Source organism: Pan troglodytes, chromosome 20 (assembly GCF_028858775.2).
Source record: "Pan troglodytes isolate AG18354 chromosome 20, NHGRI_mPanTro3-v2.0_pri, whole genome shotgun sequence".
Classification (NCBI taxonomy): Eukaryota; Metazoa; Chordata; class Mammalia; order Primates; family Hominidae; genus Pan; species Pan troglodytes.
The window spans coordinates 48,921,803-48,942,775 of record NC_072418.2 but is presented as its reverse complement, the minus strand read 5'-3'; the positions used below and the strand labels follow the sequence as shown (position 1 = coordinate 48,942,775).

At 52.8% G+C, this 20,973-nt stretch overlaps 1 protein-coding gene across 1 annotated transcript in view; it reads left to right on the top strand.

Annotated features, from left to right (window-relative positions):
* Window positions 1–2,352: 2,352 nt before the first annotated feature.
* Window positions 2,353–20,973, top strand: part of NOVA2 (NOVA alternative splicing regulator 2) — a 34,723-nt gene continuing 16,102 nt past the window's right edge. Inside the window, exons 1-2 of the mRNA XM_016936249.4 lie at window positions 2,353–3,107; window positions 15,260–15,403. Coding sequence (XP_016791738.2) covers window positions 2,831–3,107; window positions 15,260–15,403 — 421 coding nt within the window. The 5' untranslated portion in view covers window positions 2,353–2,830. The remainder of the gene's footprint in view (window positions 3,108–15,259; window positions 15,404–20,973) is intronic.

The window sequence follows — 20,973 nt, the reverse complement described above, 5'->3', positions numbered from 1 at the left end:
TGGGTTTAAAAATATCTAGCAGGAGGTTTGTGTTTGTGTGTGAGTGTGAGTGCGTGACCGACCGTGCTGTTGTGTGTGTCCAAACGGGAGGGCTCGATGGGGGGAGCGCAGGGTTGGGGCTGCAGGCATGCCTCGGGGGTGGGGGCTGAGCGGCAGACAGCTTTCCATGTGTGTTGTGCGTGTCACTGAGTGGCCCGTGAAGTCCAGTTATTGTGTGCGTTAGCCTATGTGGGCCGTGTATCTAAATGTGTGTGTTTACCCGATTTGTGTGCAAGGAAAGACTGAGTCTGTTCGTCAGTCTATACATCACATGTCGCTGATATGTCTTATGTAACATAGGCCATGGATGTCCTGTGGCTTTGATCATGGATTTGTAACTTTTCCGAGTGTGTGGGGCCAAGTGTGGAGCTGTCGTGGCTCTGAATGTGTGTACCTGGGACATACCTGCATATTAGATGTGTGTCTGTCTATTTGTGTATGAGAGCCTGTGTTGTGGCTTTGCGTCTGCATGACTGAATGTGCATTACAGATGAGTGTGTATGTGTGTGTACGTGTGCCTATCCCCTATAAGTGTGTCTGTGTGACTCTGTTGAGACCGTGCACCTGCAGCAGGGCCAGTGTGACTCTGTGTGTGTCACACAGAGGGGGAAACTTCACAGCTAATTTCATGGATGTTGGGATATGTACCTGTGTGGTGTGAGGCTATTTGACTCAAAGGGTCTAAGGTGTGGTACTCAGCCTGACCCCCGTATCTCCCTATATCCCTCTTGCCTCTTCCCCATCTCCATGGCAACCAGCTCCTCAGCTCCCTCCAGGAAGATGGAGGGGGAGGATCCAGACTGCAGTGGACCACAGCCCCCTCCCATCCCCCTTGGCTCTGGGGACAATGGGGGGGAGGGGACAGATGGGTAGCCACCCCATCCACCCCAGGCCATCTGCTACCCTCCCCCATCCTGGGGACCTGAGAGCATGGCAAGGGAGGAGCAGGGGGCGGGTTGGAGCCAATCCCCCTGCCGCAGATCACACAGTGGCCACAATTACCTGCATCCAGACCCCTTCTGAGCCTAATCTTGCCTCTGACCAACCCAGGAAGGAAAGATTCCCTGGAGGTTAAGAACCCAGGGAGAAGGAAATTCTTGCATCAAGGAACACAGAATAATAGCAATGATCCATTCCAAAGAAAGGCACCCTAGTTCCAATGACTTTGGGCTCTGAAATTGGACTTGTCCTGCGTTCTCATCCCGGTTTCTCTCTCTCAAGCTGTGTGCCCTTGAAGCAGCCACCCTCAATGTTCCCAGGCCTCCACTTTGTCATCTGAAAACAAATTTTTCTTAATGACATGAGTAGTAATACTGTACAAGGGCCAAGGCTGTTTTGTTCTCTATTGTATCGCAGCATCAGGGACAGTGCCTGGCACTTAGTAGGTAGGCCCTGAGTACTGTTGTTTGAATGGAGAGCCAGTTGTGCCCCAGGGCGGGTGCTGCAGGCTGCAACTCCAGCTCAGTGAATTCAATCCTCTGAGCCCTTTCAGCATCACGGTGTTGATTCTTCAAAGGATGGATGAAAGATTTGAAGGGGAATTTCCCAGCTGAAAGGATTGAAAAAGAGTGAAGTGAAATTTCTTTCTCTTTCTTTCTTTCTTTCTTTCTTTTTTTTTTTTTTTTTTGAGACAAGGTTTTGCTCTGTCTCCCAGGCTCGAATCTAGTTGCTTGATCATGGCTGACTGCAGCCTCAAACTCCTGTGCTCAAGAGATCCTCCCACCTCAGACTCCAGAGTACCTGGGGCTACAAGCATGTGCTACCACGCCTGGCTAATTAAAAAAAAAATTTTTTTTTGTAGAGATTGGGTCTCACAATATTGTTGCCCAGCTCGTCTCAAACTCCTGGGCTCAAGTGATTCTTCCGCCTCGGCCTCCCAAAGTGCTGGGATGACAGGCATGAACCACCGCGCCTAGTCGAAATTTCTTGTCTTGACCAAGTGAAGTCAAAGTAAGCTCCTAAGGCTGTTTCCTCATCTGTAAAATAGGGATAATAAGTGTAACTCACAGAGCTGGTCGCTCTGGGGAGTAAATGCGATAACGTCTGTGACGTGCTTGCTTGGAACCGGACCTGGCACACAGTAAGTGCTCAATAAACGTTCATTCAAGGTGAGGAGTGGGGACGGCTTGGAGGAGCCCGGGGTCCTCCCAGCAGCCTGGGGGAGTCGGGTCCAGCTCTCTGCCGCCGGGAGGGGCGTGGCCAACCCAGAGGGACGTGGTCCAGGCTTCAAGGCTGGACCAATGGGGGCGCCGAAGGGCGTGGCCCTACCCGGCATGGGCGTGACCTCGTTGGGTGGGAGGGGCCAGGCGCTGTGGGAGCCTCCGGGAAGAAGATGCTCGGGCCAGCAGCCACCGCCAGCCCCGTCGCCGCCGCCGCCCGCGCCCGCCGCCCCCCGGGCCCCCACTAGCGGCCGCCTCCGCCTCCCACTCCGGCCACGCTCCTCCGGCCCCCCACCCCGAGCAGGGTCTGGGGGGCTCGGCCCTCTTGCCCCAGGGAGCCAAGAAGAAGCGGGGAGTCCCGTCCCCCCAGTGGCGCGTCCAGTCCCCAGCTTCTGTGGTCCCAGGAGAGACCCCACCTCTCAGTTCTTTCCCGGCCCTATCGGAGACCCCCCTCGGCCCTGCCATCCTGCTCACGGCCGCTCTCCAGGCTCTGTCAGCCCCCCGAGAACCGGCTTCCCCCTACCCCCGCCTTCCCTCTCCGGGGCTCCCCCTCCCCCACCCCTCCACCGGCCCCCTCCCCCTCCCACGTCCCCTCCCCTCCCCCTCCCCCGCCCCCCGCCCCCCCCCCCACCATGAGGATGATGGCCGCCGGCGCGGTGCACGGCCTCTTCACGGCCTCCGCGGCCCCGCAGCCGCCGCCGCCCCCGCCGCCGCCGCCGCCGCAACCCCAGCCTCCCCAGCAGCCGTCGCCGCCGCCACAGCAGCCGCCGCCGCCGCCGCCGCAGCCGCCGCAGCAGCAGCAGCCGCCGCCCCAGGCCCCCCCCATGGAGCCCGAGGCCCCGGATTCCCGCAAGAGGCCCCTCGAAACGCCCCCCGAGGTGGTCTGCACCAAGCGCAGCAACACGGGAGGTGAGAAAGGGCTGCGGCTCGGGGCGGGGGAGCGGGCAGGGGGCCTCGCCTTTCTCCATCCTTTCCCCCCCTCCCGTGGCAGGTGCAAGGGCTCTGGGGAGGGGAGAGACACCCCTCCCCGAGGGGGGGACAGAGCGGGGAGTTGAGGAGGGGGCTGGACCCCCTCCTCCTCTCGCTGAGGCCCGGGGCTGGGAGCTTTGTCTGCGAGGAGAGGGGTGGGGGGGAGGGGGTGATAAGTGTCCTTGGGGGGCGCAGAAGATGGGGGGCGTGGGAGCCTCAGGGCAGGTGTCTGTGTGTCCTTGAGGGGTGTGTGATGTGACCCTTTCGGAGCAGGGGTGTTCCCCGAGCTCGCGTGTCCTGGCTGGGGGAGGGGAAGGAGTAGAGGCCTGTGGACCGGGAGCTTCCCAGCCTCCCTCCCTGGGGATGTCCTGAACAAGGGTTGTCCCAGATGGAGGCTTGTGTGGCCCTGGCCGGATCGTGCGTGGGGACAGGCTGGGTAGGTGTGTGGGGTGAAATGGAGGAAATGGTGGGTGTGTAAAGCTAGGTGGGAGAATGTGAGGCTAGGACAGGTGTGTATGTGTGTGCGTGTGTGTGTATGTGTGCCCTCTACGGCCTGGATGTGTGACATTAGGGATCAGGAATATGACAGCATAGAGGGGGTGTATGAGAAAGACAGGGGACAGGGGCTGGGCTCCATGTTTGAGACCCTCCAGTGGGTACGTGTGACAAGGAAAGGTGTGTGCTTGTCACCCCCAAGGGGGCTGTGGCAGAGGGTGACACATGAGAGGGTGTGTGTGACATGCAAGGGGGTGTGTGGGGGACACCGAATGGGCTGGCTCTGGGTGTCAGCCAGAAGAGGCCGTGTAGATCAGAGGAAAGGGGTCCAGTGTGTGTGACACAGGCGTGGCTGAGGTGGGGTGGGACTCAGAGAAGCTGGTGAGGGGATGTGACAAGAAAAGGGTGTGGGTGTGACTCCAGAGAGGCTGTGGCTGGGTGTGACACATGGAGGTGTGCAACAGTGACATCAGAGGGGGTGTGTGCAACAGGGAAGGTGGGTGTATGACGAGGGAGAGGCTGGGGCTTGTGGGTGAAACGCACGAGGGTGTGTAAAAAGGAGAAGGAAGGATGGGTCCCCATGTGACAGGGCACGTGTGCATATGACACCCAGCTGTGTGTATGGGTGTAACAAGGAGAGGTGTGTGTGTGAAATGGCTGAGTGTGTGACACCAGAGATATGGGGATGATTCTGCATGTGTTTGACAAGGGAGGCTGTGTGTGTGTCCGAGTGTATTGGAGATTGCCGAATGTTTGACACCACGGAAGGCAGTGTGAGGGAAGAGAGGGGCTCTCCCTGGGTGTGTGACCCAAGGAGGTGTGTGTACCAGAGAAGAAAAGCCCAGCTGGGAACTCTAGGTGCATGCCCTGCCGTGGGGGGCTCAGGGAAGAGGTGGGGTTTTTTGGGGTCCTCAGAGCCCTGTCCTCTAGCTCCCTGGTAGGAGGGAGACCCCGCAGCGGACAAGCCCCTCCCCGCGGTCACCTTGCCAAAATCTCCACTTCCTCTGGCCTTTTGCTCCGGATGGGAGAGGGATGGCTTCAGGCAGAGTGCACCCTTTCCTCTCCGCCAGGCCTGGCAGTGGGTGGGGTGGGGGCCTCCTACCTCCTCCCTACAGATGAATACAAGCCGACTTTCTTCCTCCCATCCTAGCCCTCCCCCACCTCCATCCAGGTGGGACAGGAATCAGGGACCCCCTGGATGCCTGTGAGGGTGTCCAGCAGAAATTGGAGGAAAGGGAAGTTGGGGGAGGGGATGGGAGGGAGTTTCCTGTCCTTCTTCCTGCTCCCCCACCCCCAGCACACACATGAATATGTCCCCGACTTCCTTCCCTCCTTCCTGCCCCACTGCTGTTCCCAGTCCTGGAGAGGTCAGGGACCCAGGAGGTCCCTGAGCCCAGCCAGACTGTCTAGCCCTCCACCACCGTCCTCCAGAGGGTAGGGGGTTCCCACCTTTCTCTACAGGGACTGAGATGCTTAGAATCTGATCACTTCTCAGCACAACTTAACACTGATGCCACTGCTGCTAATGACAGTCACATCTGCCTACTTGGCACCTACTACTCTGAGATATGGGTTAATATCTCAGTACAACCCCTGGGAGACATGATTTGAGCATCTTTTTACAGATGAGGAAAACTGAGGCTCAGCAAAATGAAACCGCTTGCCCAAGGTCACACGGTTTCTAAGTGATGGAGCTAGAATTTACCCAACCCTAGGCTGCCTGGTTCCGGAGCTCCTGGACGTAACCTCTGTGCTATCCTGCCTCCCTCCACAGCGGGGAAACTAGGATGAGCCTTTAGGGACCATCTCCTCCAGACTGTCTCCCACCCCGCTTCTGTTTACTCATGGGGAAACTGAGGCTGGGAGATGCAGAGGGACAGGCCTCCATTGACAGGAACACACTCAGGGGCAGGGCTGGGCAAGGGTCCAGGACTTTGATCCCAAAATTGAGGGCTTCTTTCAATAATATACATTCATAGCTGGGGGATGCTGGGCCAACCCATCCCCTTTTCTGAGCCTCAGTGTCCTCATCTGCCATGTGGGCACATAAAAATGACCATAAGGGGCTGGGCACAGTAGCTCATGCCTGTAATCCCAGCACTTTGATAGGCTGAGGCGGGTGGATCATTTGAGGTCAGGAGTTCAAGAACAGCTTGGCCAACATGGTGAGACCCCATCTCTACTAAAAATACACAAATTATCGGGGCATGGTGGTGGGCGCCTATAGTCTGAGCTACTCAGGAGGTTGAGGCAGGAGAATCGCTTGAATCCAGGAGGTGGAGGTTTTAGTGAGCCGAGATCGCACCACCACACTCCAGCCTGGGCAACAGAGCGAAACGCCATCTCAAAAAAAAACAAAAACAAAAAACACAAGGATAATACTAACAATAGCTACCTATATTATTGTTTAATGTCTTACGTGCAATTTCATATCATTCTCCCAACACGCTATGATGGAATAATAATAATCAGTTATAATAATGGCTAGACTTACGATACTGCAGTATGCCAGGAACTATCATGGGAAGTGCTTGACATGGATCAATTCCTTAATCCTTACAACAATTCTATCATGTTAACCCATGTTACAGATGAAAAACTGAGGCACAGAGAGGTTAAGTCACTTGCCCAACGTCACTCAGCTGATAAGCAGCAGAACCATGATGTGAACTTAGGCGGCTGGCTCCATTGTGTGGGGAGACACTAGAATGGACCCTATTTTTAGATGGGGAAACTGAGGCTCAGAGGGCTTTTCCTGGGTGTCCCAGCAAGCAGTGGCCTACTGGACAGATGAGATTCTTGCCCCCCTCCTGCCCGCTTCTGGGAGCAGATGGGAGAAGTGGAGGAGATGGTGGCAGTTCACACTTGCTTCTGGGCACTGTGAGTGGCTGGCAGATGCCGCTGGGAGGAAAACAAGGCACTAAGGGCAGGAAGACTTGGGTGAAGAGGTTGGACGGAAACTCTAGTCAGGGACTCTTTGCAGAAATAAATGACCCCAGTCTGGCAGGACAATAACAAACAGTGGCCCCCTTGATACAGATCGTAACTCTTAAGCTGCAACAATAATGACCCCTGTACTCCTGACTATATTCCCACCTCTGTCAACCACCCCAAAATAAAAACCCATATACAGACATACATACATATCTCACACCCTCAACATAGCTTACACCAGCCAGATCTTGCTCCTAACATCCCTCTTTTTTTTTTTTTTTTTTCCTGAGACAGGGTCTCACTCTGTCACCCAGGCTTGGAGTGTAGTGGTGCAGTCATGGCTCACTGCAACCTTGACCTCTCAGGATCAGGTGATGCTCCCATCTCAGTTTCCCCAGTAGCTGGAACTACAGGTGTGCACCACCAAGCCTGACTAATTCTTTGAATTTTTTTGTAGAGACAGGGTCTTGCTATGTTGCCCAGGCTGGTCTCAAATTCTTGATCTCAGGTGATCCACCCACTTCATCCTCTCAAGGTGCTGGGATTACAGGTGTGAGCCACCATTCCCAGCCACATCCCTCATTCTTTGTTTTTTGTTGTTGTTGTTTATTTTGTTTTGTTTTGTTCTGTTTTTCTGAGACAGAGTCTCGCTGTATCGCCCAGGCTGGAGTGCAGTGGTGCCATCTCAGCTCACTGCAACCTCCACCTCCTGAGTTCAAGCAATTCTCGTACCTCAGCCTCCCGAGTAGCTGGGATTACAGGCATGTGCCACCACGCCTGGCTAACTTCTGTATTTTTAGTAGAGATGGGGTTTCATCATGTTGACCAGCCTGATCTCGAACCCCTGACCTCAGGTGATCTACCCACCTAGGCCTCCTAAAGTGCTGGGATTACAGGCGTGAGCCAGCACGCCCGGCCACATTCTTTATCACGAAGTCAACATCACCAGGTTAAGAGCCCCTCCTAGAATGAGCTCTTTCAGGATTCATATCTTGCCACCGTCATGTGCTTGGTGTGGAATCCTCAGGCGAGTTATTTCACTACTCTGAGCCTCAGCCTGCTTGTCTGAAACATGGAGGCAGGAAGATCTACCTCTCTGGGTTTTGTGCATTAGATGAGATTGCGTTATGTGAAGCACATAGCGTAAGGCTGGTAGATGGTAAGTGCTCAGTAAACAGTCGCTATCATCATCATCATCATCATTATTATTATGTAAGTGTATGTCATTTTCCCTTTTCACCATCCACCATCCAATGGTGATTCACTCCAAGAAAACCGTGGCCCATCTGCCTTTCTTTCACTTAGAGACCGTCACAACTCAAGGCAGCATCACACCTTTCAGCATCTCATCCCTACATAAGCACACTCTAGTTGTATTGCATTTCACACCAAATAGGCAACACCGCCATTCACAGAAACACATCACATGCCTGAAGTCCCACCCCTCCTCGGCAGTACTGCTCCCACCCCACACCCTCTCTGCCAGCAGCATCCCCACAGGCTCCCGATGGCAATACCGATGTCAAACCCCAGCCTCCTCGTACCCTCATAGAACATGCCAGCTCTCCCTTCCCCAGACCCCAAACAAAACAATGAGGTGCCATGAGGACAACACCCAACATTGATGTTGCATCTGGACACACTAACACCAAAAACAACACCTCAACAACCCACACCCCTTCAGCTTTACCTTTGTCATTCATGACCCCCAAGATCAAAGCCACCTTAGAGGGTGAACTCTTTGACACTAAAATAGGCCACTCTTACTACAACACCCCAAATCTCTTGGGTAGGCAATTGTTATTTATGGAAGGGGGAAGGGAGTATTGGCTGATTTTTTTTTTCTTTTTTGAGATGGAGCCCTGCTGTGTGACCCCGGCTGGAGTGCAGTGGCGCAATCTCGGCTCATTGCAACCTCCGCCTCCCAGGTTCAAGTGATTCTCCTGCCTCAGCCTCCCAAGTAGCTGAGATTAAAGGCGTGCCACAACCATGCCCGGCTAACTTTTGTATTTTCAGTAGAGACAGGGTTTCACCTTGTCGGCCAGGCTGGTCTCAAACTCCTAACCTCAGGTGACCTGCCCACCTCGGCCTCCCAAAGTGCTGGGATTTTTGAAAGCCGTCAGAAGCATCCCTGAGGGGGTGGATACAAAAGGAGCAAGAGCAGAGACTCAGTGACTAGAAGGGGAAAGACGGCACCTTTCCAAGGTGGAAATGTTTGAAATTGCAGCAGGAAATTAGTCAGGAGACCTGAACTTGCTATCTTCAGTTCTTCAGACTCTGACATCGGGTAGAGGGAGCTGCCTGGACTCAAGGGAAGAGTGAAGAGTGGGATGGGAATGGGTGGGTGCGGAGTTCTGGCATGTAGATTCTGCCTCACTACAAGGGAGAACTTTCTCACAAGCAGTGCCTTGGTTGTTCAAACAGGGTGGGCGTGCGTAATGGCTGAGGGCTCCGAGTTCAGCTGAGGTCACGTGTCTGCCCTTGCTGTGAGGAAGGCTGTTCAGTAGAGACCTGGTTTCTTTCTGGGGAGGTAGGACTCACATGGTGGGAAACATCCCCAAACAGAAAAGATGTGCATAAAATTCTGGGAAGGACCAGCACAGACTGATGCTCACAACGGGGACTCCTGGGAATTCAAGTGCTGAGTCTCTACAGGTGGGAGGTCTTAGCCAATCACTGTTCATAGGAGACTCACTTGAAGAGGGGGCTCCAGGCGTCAGATTTGCACTAGTCTGATACAGGGACCATCAAGCCATCCACAAGATGATTTAAGGTGGTCCATGGACAAACTTTTTTTTCATTTTTGAACATTGTATGTTTATATTAATGTATGTTAGGGAGAACAAAAACAACCAGCCCTTCAAGCTCCAATTGTTAGCAACGATTTTTAAATTTCTTCTTAATTTTTTTTTATTTGAGACGGAGTTTCGCTCTTGTTGCCCAGGCTGGAGTGCAGTGGCACGATCTCAGCTCACTGCAACCTCCGCCTCCTGGGTTCAAGCAATTCTTCTGCTTCAGCCTCCCAAGTAGCTGGGATTACAGGCATGTGCCTCCACGTCTGGCTAATTTTTTGTATTTAGTAGAGACGGGGTTTTACCATGTTGGTCAGGCTGGTCTTGAACTTCTGACCTCAGGCGATCCATCTGCTTTGGCCTCCCAAAGTGCTAGAATTACAGGTGTGAGCCACCACACCCGGCCTAATTTCTTCTTTAAATGGATGCATTTAGGCCAGGCGCGGTGGCTCATGCCTGTAATCCCAGAACTTTGGAAGGCTAAGGTGAGCAGATCCCTTGAGCCCAGGAGTTCAAGACCAGCCTGGGCAACATGGTGAAACCCCCTCTCTACTAAAAATACAATAAATAAATAAGTAAATAAGTGCATTTAAAATTTAAAAGGAATTTAAAGGAAAGGGACCTTGTCTGTTCCCTGCTGCATCCCCAGCACCTGAACCAAGGACTGGAAGGTCATGGGTGCTCAGGAAGGATTTGCTGGAGGAAGGGAAGGAAGAAGGAGAGAAAAAGAGAAGAAAGAACAATTCCAGTACAGAAGGACATAAAAGGGGCAAAATTCTAGAAGGTGGCATGAGAAAGACAGGAATTAGAGAGAGGCTGAGTGCAGAGAATGGAGACAAGGTCTGGCTTGTATCAGTGAGAGGACATTCCTCCTCCAAGAAGGAGGGAAAAGTTTGGGACAGCCCCCTAGGGAAATGGGTGATCAACAAAGTAAGATCACCCCTCCTTCTCCTACCTCTCAACCCAACCCCCAAACCCCACGTATAGGGTGCTTGCTCTGTGTCTGATGCTGTGATAAGCACTGAACTTGTGTTCATGGTGTAGGCAATACTGATAATGATGATATCTAACATTTCTCAAATCTTCTATGTGCCTGGGACCATCCGAAGTACCTTTCCTTACATTTCCTCATTTCATTAATCACAGTAACCCCATGAAGTAGCACTATCATGATTCCCATTGTATAGATGAGGCAAGCTGAGGCCCAAAGAGGTGAGGAGACTTGCCCAAGGGCATAGAGCCCATCGGTGGCAAAATGCACTTTTTTTTTTTTTTTTGAGACACAGTCTCACTCTGTCACCCAGGCTGGAGTGCAGTGACGCGATCTCGGCTCACTGCAACCTCTGCCTCCTGGGTTCAAACGACTCTCCTGCCCCAGCCTCCCGAGTAGCTGGGAGTACAGGAATGTGCCACTAGGCCTGACTAATTTTTGTAGTTTTAGTGGAGACGGGAGTTTCACCATGTTGGCCAGGCTGGTCTCGAACTCATGACCTTAAGTGAGCCACCTGCCTTGGCCTCCCAAAACACTAGGATTACAGGCGTGAGCCACTGCGCTTGACCACAAACATCACTCTTAGTCTAGAGTTGCTTCTGCTGTTTCATACAAAAATTCTCAGGGACAGTTTAAAGAAGTACAAGAGAGAGGGGGCAGAAGATGGGGAAGAGGGTGACCCCAGTTTTCTTCAGAGAAGATGAATACCTTCCACCCTCAGAGGGAAGCAGGGAAGATGCTCTGGCTGGGAGAGAAGATGGGGAGTGAAATTGAAGAAGCAGAGAGAGGATGGAGTCCTAGGGATTAGTGAGAATTCCCTCCCCATCTTTCTGAGCCTTCCGGAGATAAAGGACCCCATATCTATGACAAGTTTAGGGTGAGGGTGGGGAAGAGGACATATCCGTGAGTCCATGGAAGAGAATGAATTCAGTAGGGGTCAGGATGATTGGTAGGAAGGCACCGGAGAGGGGTTAATTACCTAATAGGCTTAATGGTCTGATTAAGCAAGTTTAAGAGGATTGCCTTGGTGTCAGGAAACTCCTTAATTCTGGACCCTTCCCCATGCCTGCAAAGCCACATCTAGCCCCTCTTACCACACCCCCATCTTACACACATAAGGGAACACAGAACTTTCATCTTAAGAGGCCAGGCAGAGGCCAGGCATGGTGACTCACGCCTGTAATCCCAACACTTTTGGAGGCCCAGGCAGTTGGATCCCTTGAGCTCAGGAGTTCGAGACCAGCCTGAGCAACATGGCAAAACTCCATCTCTACAAAAAAAATTAAAATTACCTAGGAGTGGTGGCATGTGCCTGTAGTCCCAGCTACTTGGGAGGCTGAGGGAGGAGGATCACTTGAGCCCAGGAGGTCGAGGCAGCAGTGAGCTGTGATGGCACCACTGTATTCCAGCCTGGGCAACAGAGAAAGAGAAAGAGAGAGAGAGAGAGAGAGAGATCAGAGAGTGTTAGAGCAGTTTCTCTTTTATCTGTTCTATATGTTGAGGTTTTACATGAGACATTGAAAATAGGCTTCCTGGCTGGGCTCTGCGGCTCACCCCTGTAATCTCAGCACATGTTAGCCTGGCTAACATGGTGAAACCCCATCTCTACTAAAAATACACACACACACACACACACACACACACACAAATTAGCCGGGCATGGTTGTGGGCACCTGTAATCCCAGCTACTCCGCAGGCTGAGGCAGAAGAATCGCTTGAACCCTGGAGGCGGAGGTTGCAGTGAGCCGAGATCGCGCCATTGCACTGCAGCCTGGGTGACAAGAGCGAGATTGTCTCAAAAAAAAAAGAAAGAAAGAAAGAAAGAAAGAAAGAAAGAAAGAAAGAAAGAAAGAAAGAAAAAGAAAAAAAGAAAATAGGCTTCCTTTGCTTAAAAGAAAAAGTTGAAAAACCATTGGGGGATGGTTTAAGACCTTAAAATTTGGAAGCAGGATGGCCTGACTCCTCCCTTTCTTTTCCCAGTGCTTATTGCAAACCTAGTATGTGCTGTTCAAGTTTTGGGGACACTGTTCAAGTCCCTAGGACATGGGTGAGCTCTATGGATGTGATCCACAGTGGACCTCTGTGATCAGTTACTCTGAAGGCATGAAACAGGGGGATTCATCCTATCTTTGGGGTTCAAGGAAAGCTTCCAAGAAGAAACAACATTTGAGTGAGAACCTAAAGGACAAAAGATATTGACTGAGGGGGGCCGGGCGCGGTGGCTCACGCTTGTAATCCCAGCACTTTGGGAGGCCGAGGAGGGCAGATCACGAGGCCAGGAGACCGAGACCATCCTGGCCAAAATGGTGAAACCCCGTCTCTACTAAAAATACAAAAATTAGCTGGGCGTGGTGGTGGGCACCTGTAGTCCCAGCTACTCGGGAGGCTGAGGCAGGAGAATGGCGTGAATCGGAGAGGCGGAGCCTGCAGTGAGCCGAGATCGCGCCACTGCACTCCAGCCTGGGCGACAGAGAGAGACTCTGTCTCAAAAGAAAAAAAAAAAAACTGACTGAGAGGAAGAGAAGCTGCCAGGCAAAGAGCATGCACAAAAGCCCTAAGGTGGGAAGGAGCAGGGCACGTTTAAGGAACAAAATGTGCACTGAGCCTGAGGCCCACGGAAGAAGATGAGGAAGTGAAGCTGGAAAGGTGGGTGGGGCCAAGTCACAAAGGGTCGCCAGGCTGGAGTGGAGTGCAGTGGCACGATCTCGGCTCACTGCAAGTTCTGCCTCCTGGGTTCAAGCGATTCTCCTGCCTCAGCCTCCCGAGTAGCTGGGACTACAGGCACGCGCCACCACACCCGGCGAATTTTTGTACTTTTAGTAGAGACGGGGTTTCACTATGTTGGCCAGGAATGGTATCCGTCTCTTGACCTCGTGATCTGCCCGCCTCCGCCTCCGCCTCCCACAGTGCTGGGATTACAGGCGTGAGCTACCACGCCCGGCCGCAAAGGGTCTTCTTATACTGAGAAGTGTCCAGAATTTCCATCCTGGAGGCACGTAGGGGCAACGGGCAGGGGAGGCTAGATACTTGCCTTGGGACTACATTAACAAAATGCTTTTCACATGGTCAAGAAAACTGGTTTATAATAAGCAAGGTGCGGTGGCTCACGCCTGTAATCCCAGCACTTTGGGAGACCGAGGTGGGCGGATCACTTGAAATCAGGAGTTTGAGACCAGCCTGACCAACATGGCGAAACCCCGTCTCTACGAAAAATACAAAAATTAGCCACGTGTGGTGGCGGGCGCCTGTAGTCCCAGCTACTCGGAAGTCTGAGGCAGGGGAACCCCTTACACCCGGCAGGTGGAGGTTGCAGTGAACCGAGACTGCACCACTGCCCTCCAGCCTGGGCAATAGAGCAAGGCCGTATCTCAGGAAAAACAAAAAAAGAAAAAGAAAGAAAGAAAAGGAAAAGAAAAATTGGCCTATAACAAAGAATGGCCAAAACTCCACAAGCTGCCGCTGGCACTGCATCTAGGTCTTCGAGGCTGTCCTTCATCGTGTTGGTCCCCCCAGGAGTGGAGGGTGTTAAGCAATGATGGGAGGAGACTGAATCAGAATTGGATTTGAATCTGAGCCCAGTAGCTGTGTTCGTGTCCTTGGGCTGGTGATGACCGTGGGCTGGTGCCTTCACTTCTCTGTGCCCCTCTGTGCCTCAGTTTCCTCTTGTGTAAAAATGGAGCTCATTCCACCCGCCTCACCGGGAGGTTGTGAGGAACGGACGAGATCAAGCTCACAAAGCACTCAGCACAGCGCCTGATCAAAAGTGAGTGTTCGGAGCATCCCCAGCGTCCGGCCTTCCTCTGCCTCCCCGCTCACCGCTTCCACCTGTCAGACCGCCGTCACCTCCTGCCTGGACCATTGCACTCGCCACCTCACTGGGCCCCCACCTCTCCCACCGTTGCTTCTCACGGTCTGCTCCCCTCATGGGCATCAGAGGAATCCTCCTAAAACCTAAGTCAGGCCACATCCCTCCCATGGCTCCATCTCACTTGGGGTAAAAGTTAAGGACCTCACTGTGGCCTGCGAGCCCCATCACCCCTCACCACCAGCACCCCTCTCTGTCCTCATCTCCTCCCACTCTTCCCCTCTCTCATTCAGCCCCAGGCACAGGGCCTCCTCAGTCCCTCTGGAAGAGCACAGGCACAGTCCCACTCCAGGGCCTCTGCACTCACTCGTCCTTCACATAGCCATGTGTTTCCGTTCCTTCCTCCATATCCTGATGATCATAATAGTTCAGAGCATGGACTCCAAATCTCAGCTCTGCCACCTACAAGTGTCCTTGGGTGATTTCTTCACCTTTGTTTCCTCATCTGTATGATGGGTTCCTTCATAGGATAAGTGTGAAAATTCAAAGGACTGGTATTTGGAAAGTACTTAGAACAGTATAGCACCTATCAGGTGCTGCAAAAGTGTGTGATGATGAATAAAGCATGCCACATTCTTAGGAAGAGCTTCCCTGGCCTCCCTCTCTGACACTGCAGCCTCCCACCCTCCCTGACCCCGTTTTCCTGCCTTTTTTGTGTCATCAGGAGTCCCACCATCTGACATGAAATATACTGTCTGTCTTCCCCACCTAGAAGAATGTAGCTAGCTGTGCGAGCTCTTGGCTGAATCACTAAAACTCTTTCGGCCTTATTTGCCTCATTTGCCCACAAATCGGGGAGCTTTGTCTATTTTCTTCTTGGCTGTTTCCCTAGACCAGTGCCAGGCACGTAGCAGGTGCTCAATAACTATTTGTTGAATGAATGAGTGAATGAAGATCATTATTTGTATTATTCTCCATACTGCTACTGTGACCCCTGGGGTTTCCTCTGCTCACCCCCTCCAAAGGTGAAGACCCCTCCCCCGCTGACTCCCCTCCACCCTGTGTGCCCCCGCAGAGGAAGGCGAATACTTCCTGAAGGTGCTGATCCCCAGCTACGCGGCGGGCTCCATCATTGGCAAGGGCGGGCAGACCATCGTGCAGCTGCAGAAGGAGACCGGAGCCACCATCAAGCTCTCCAAGTCCAAAGACTTCTACCCCGGTGAGCCCCGGCCCAGGTCTCTGCCCTAGGCCCCCCACCCTTCCTCCCTTTCTCCCTCCCACCTGGGCCCTAGATGAGGGGGAAGGTCTGCCCTAAGGACAGTGACAGTGGTGGGGAGGGGGCCTCCCCTCCCCCTAAGGGGAGAGAGCTGCCCCCAGCCCGAGGGGCCTGGCCGAGCAGATGGGGGTGGGGGCAGGGCAAGACAATGGGCCTGCTGCATATTCATGAGCTCATTTGCATGATGCGCTGGCAGATGTGTCTTTTCCCACACACCTGCCCCCTCTGGTCAGTTGGAGGAGCGAGGGTAGGGAGGGAGGCAGGTGTCAGGGCGTCCCTCCGGGCTTGGGGGCCAGCCAGCCATGTTCCACACACTTGCTCCCCCCTTTGGAATTCTGTCACCCCCTCTTGCCCAGTCTCACTGGTTTTCTCTGTCTCGGTGTCATTCTTTATGTGTCTCCCTCTCATTCTGTTTCTGACTTCTCGTCTCTTGCTCCCCTCTGCCTCCCTCTGTCTCTTGCCCCTCTGTCTGCCTGTCTGTCCATCTCTCTGGTTCTGTTTGGATACCCCCCATCTCTTGTCCTCTTCATCTGTCCTCTGCTTTCCCTGTCCCTCCCCTCATCTTTCCTTCTCCTTTTGTCTTCCTGTCTCTCGCCCCATCCTTTCCTTCCCTCCACCTCTCATAGTCTCACGTTTTTCCTTTCCTCCTCTCTCTCTCTGAACTCTGTTCAATCATCCATTCAACCAGTATCTACTAGCCCCCTCTCACTGAGGTCCTCCTCTGCAGGCGTCACACATTTCTTTCTGCCTCTGCTTGTCTGTCTCTCCCTTCCTGTGTCTCTTTTTTCCTAAGTCTCAGCTCCCTCCTGGTTTTTTCTTCCCTTCCTCCAAACCCAGTCCCTTTTCTGCCTCTCCCCTTGCTCCATCCTTCTCCCCCAACCATACATTTTCCAAGGCCCCTCCACTCTCTCTATTCCCTCCAAAGTCTCTCACCTCTCCCTATCTCCCTCCCAAGACCAATGCCCGACAAGCATCGACATCTAGGACTCCAGGGAAGGCCTCCTGAATTGCATCTTTGGTCCAGTGCTGGTTCTAGTTCATCCTTAATCCCCTTGGATTTTTTAGGTCAAACACCAGAGCTGGAGCCCAGGGTCAGTACGCGCTCATTTTCTCTCTCTCTCTCTCTCTCTCTTTCTCTCTCTCTCTCTTTCTCTCTCTCTCTCTGTCTCTCTCTCTCTCCCCACCCCCTGTCTCTCCTCTCTCCTATCTTTCCCTCTCTCCTCCCTCTTTCTCTCTCATTCTCTCTCTGCTCTCTCTCTCTTCTCTCCTCTTCTCTCTCTCTCTCTCTCCACCATCCACCCCGCCCCCAGCCTCCCATCTCACTAAGCAGCTTTGGCAAGAGGTTTAGAGAAAAATCGAGTGAACCAGGCACACCTCCTCCTTTTCTCTTCCACCCTGGCCCAGTTTTCCCCACTCCCCTGTAGCCCACAAGATATGGATAAGACCTCTGTTCGGAATGTTCCTCCGAGGACACTTGGTTCCTTGCTCCTGGATCACATTCTGTGCCACGAGACATGTCGTCCCCTCCCAGCCCATTGACACACCCCACAGGCCAGGCAGCTGGGAAACCCAGAAGGCGGGACAGACATTGGTCCTACCAGGTCAAACAGTATTCAGACAAGCAACAGGAGCCAGCGTCTCTCCTCAGCCCCTGGACATGTGGTCAGCCCCCATCCCCACTCCTGGCGTGCAACTTCCAGATCATACAGCATGAGCCGGCTGCTGACTCAGAGAAGCAGGACACAGCCCCCTACATCCTAGTCCTACATCCCACAGGAATGTAGGAAGATGGAAAAGCTACTGCAGGAGACAAAAAACACTTCCCTCCACTCCTGGCGTGACACCCTGTCATTCATTCATTCACTCATTCATTCAACACACATTTTCTGAGCACTTCCTCTATGCCAGCCCGGTGCTGGACAGAAATGGGGACAATAGCAGTGGCTGAAATGTCCCAGCCTTGCTTCCTTGGTTCTCACATCCCAGTCAGGGAAGCAGACGTCACACCAGTGATGACCCAGAGTGGTCAGGGCTGGGACAGGAAGTCCAGAGGTTGGTAGTTGGAGCCCAAGTGGCACAAAGGACCCAGCCCAGGGAGGTCAGGAAGAGCTTCCTGGAAGAGACGACCAGAGCAGTAGGGAAGGATGAGCGAGGTAAAGTGCAGGGAAGTGTGCCCAGGAAGACAAAATGGCATACTCGGAGGCTGCTGAGCAGTTTGGTCAATGTAGCCAAAGCAGACAGAACATGTGAGAAATGACAGTGGAGAAACTGAAAGGGCACTCTGGGCCTAGTAGGTTAGCATGCACACACACTCACACACTCACACTCTCACATGCACACTCACACACAGTCTCACAGGCTCACACTCACACACACGCTGACACGCACACTGTCATGCTCACACACTCATTCACACTCACACACTCACACCCACACACACGCTTACACACAGTCTCTCACACACTTACACACACTGTCACACATGGTCACACACAGCCACACACACGCTCACCCACACTCACATTGTCACACATGCTTACACACACTCACACTCATTCACACACATCCCACTCGCACACACGCTTACACACACATTGTCACACGTGCTCTCACACTCATTCACACTCACACACACCCCACTCACACACATGGTCCCACACACTCACACACACTCTCTCACACACACACACACACCCCCAGCACTTGGGTGTCTACTACATGAAATAAAAACCTACCTGGCACTTAACTCCGAGAGAAGGGCAGAACACACAAATAACCTCCCCTCCTTTGTGGTGGATCCCAAAGCCCTAGATTCAATCCATCCAGGTCATACATGGAGCAACTGAAATGCAGAAAAAGGCAAGCACCTGCGCAAGGGCCACACAGACTCCCTTGCGTCAGCCCAGATCCACCCTGGGGATTCTATTTTTTTTTTTTTTTTTTGAGACGGAGTCTTGCTCTGTCACCAGGCTGGAGTGCAGTGGCGTGATCTCGGCTCACTGCAACCCCTGCCTCCTGGGTCCAAGCGAGTCCCCTGCCTCAGCCTCCCGAGTAGCTGGGACTACAGGCATGTGCCACTATGCCCGACTAATTTTTTTTATTTTTATTTTTTTGTATTTTAGTAGAGACAGGGTTTCGCCATATTGGCCAGGATGGTCTTGATCTCCTGACCTCGCGATCCACCCGCCTCGGCCTCCCAAAGTGCTAGGCTTGAGCCACCGCGACCGGCCATCCTAGGGATTCTAAAACACCGTCTGATGTTGAACATCTGCTTGAAGCTTTATACCCTAACTGCTGAAGAAAAGCACAGACACACACACACTTTTTATTTTGTATTTATTTATTTATATTGAGGCAGGGTCTTCCTCTGTTATCCAGGCTAGAGTGCAGTGGCACGATCGTGGCTCGCTGCAACCTCAACCTCCTGGGCTCAGGTGATTCTCCCACCTCAGCCTCCTAACTGGAACTACAGGTGTGCACCACCAGGCCCAGCTACTTTTTTTTTTTTTTAGACAGAGATTCGCTATTGTTGCCCAGGCTGGAGTGCAGTGGCGCGATCTCGGCTCACTGCAACCTCCGCCTCCCAGGTTCAAGCGATTCTCCTGTCTCAGCCTCCCGAGTAGCTGGGATCACAGGCGTCCATTACCATGCCCAGCTAATTTTTTGTATTTTTAGTAGAGGCAGGGTTTCACCATGTTAGCAGTCTTGTCTCGGACTCCAGACCTCAGGTGATCCACCCGCCTCGGCCTCCCAAAGTGCTGGGATTACAGGCGTGAGCCACTGCACCTGGCCTGTATATTTTTTTTGTAGAGATGGGGTCTTGCTATATTGCCCAGGCTGAACTCCTGAGCTCAAGCCCTCCATCCACCTTGGCCTCCTAAAGTGATGGGATTACAGGCATGAGCCACTGTGCCCCACCGCACACACTTCAAAAAACATTTTTATAGTTTTATAACATACCTCTATCAACGTGCATACTCTTGAATGACTACTTAATACATTCATATTCTTTTTAATATCAAAAATACAAAAATAAAACTGTCATCATTTTATGCCTCCCTCCAAGATACACACATAGAGCTGATCACTCCATGCACCCCAAATTTAGCAGAATGCACAGACTCTGAAGCCAGACACCTGGGTTCAAATCTCTGAACATCCACTACCATCTAAGAGAACTTGAACAAATCTTGAGCCCTGTCTGTGCCTCGGCGTCCTTAGCAGGGAATCAGGGACAATAATAATATTGCCTACTTCATATATTAAGTGAACACGTATGTATAAAGTGCTTTGGTCAGGTGCGACGGCTCACATCTGTAATCCCAGCACTTTGGGAGACCGAGGCGGGTGGATCACTTGAGGCCAGCCTGGCCAGCATGGTGAAATCCCATCTCTACAAAAAATGCAAAACTTAGACGGGCGTGGTGGCACACGCCTGTAATCCCAGCTACTCAGGAGGCTTAGGCATGAGAATCACTTGAACTGGGAGGCAGAGGTTGCGGTGATCTGAGATCGCACCGCTGCACTCCAGCCTGGGCGACAGAATGAGACTCTTGTCTCAGAGAAAAAAAAAAAAGTGCTTAGAATGGTGCCTGACGCTTGGGTTGTATAAGGGTCAGCTATTATTAGACACTCTTGTGGGGCTTAACCAACCTCCCCAAAAGCCCTTGTGGGCCCCCTTGTAAAAACTACAAGGGGATGGAAGGTCAAAGACTTCCTGAGTTGGAAGGAAGCTTCACAGAGAGGCAAACCCTCGGCCAGCTCTTCCTGGGGCATCCACCTCCCCCTACCCCGCCCCCCAGTTCCCACCCCAACCCACACCCTTTCCTATTTACACCAGACGGAGGCAGACTGCAGGCTGACTCACCCTTGGCTCAGACCAAGCCATTGTTCTGGGGTGGGGAGCGGGGGGGGGGGGGTAGTAAGAGTGAGGAACATGGCCCAAAGCGGGTGGGGGATGTCAGCTACACAAGTGACCCACAGACAGTGACGCCCAGACACATGGCGAGGCTGGCCTGCCAGACTGGGAAATGGCAATTGAGGAGTCAGGGTCGTGTCACCAGCGTGCTGCACTGAAGTGCTTGCTGGACACTGACACACACCCCAGGTATCCCAGACACACAGGTACACAGCCACACGGTGCCTGGTGCACACTCAAGACACTTTTTGTTTTTTTTCTTTTTTTTTTTTGTTTTTTTTGTTTTGAGACGGAGTCTCGCTCTGCCGCCAGGCTGGAGTGCAGTAGCATGATCTCGGCTCACTGCAACCTCCGCCTCCCAGGTTCAAGCGATTCTCCTGCCTCAGCCTCCCATGTAGCTGGGACTACAGGTGCATGCCACCACGCCCAGCTAATTCTTGTATTTTTGGTAGAAACAGGGTTTCACCATGTTGCCCAGGATGGTCTAGATCTCTTGACCTCATGATCTGCCCACCTCGGCCTCCCAAAATGCTGGGGTTACAAGTGTGAGCCACCGCACCCGGCCACACTCAAGACCTTTTACATTCTCAGGGGC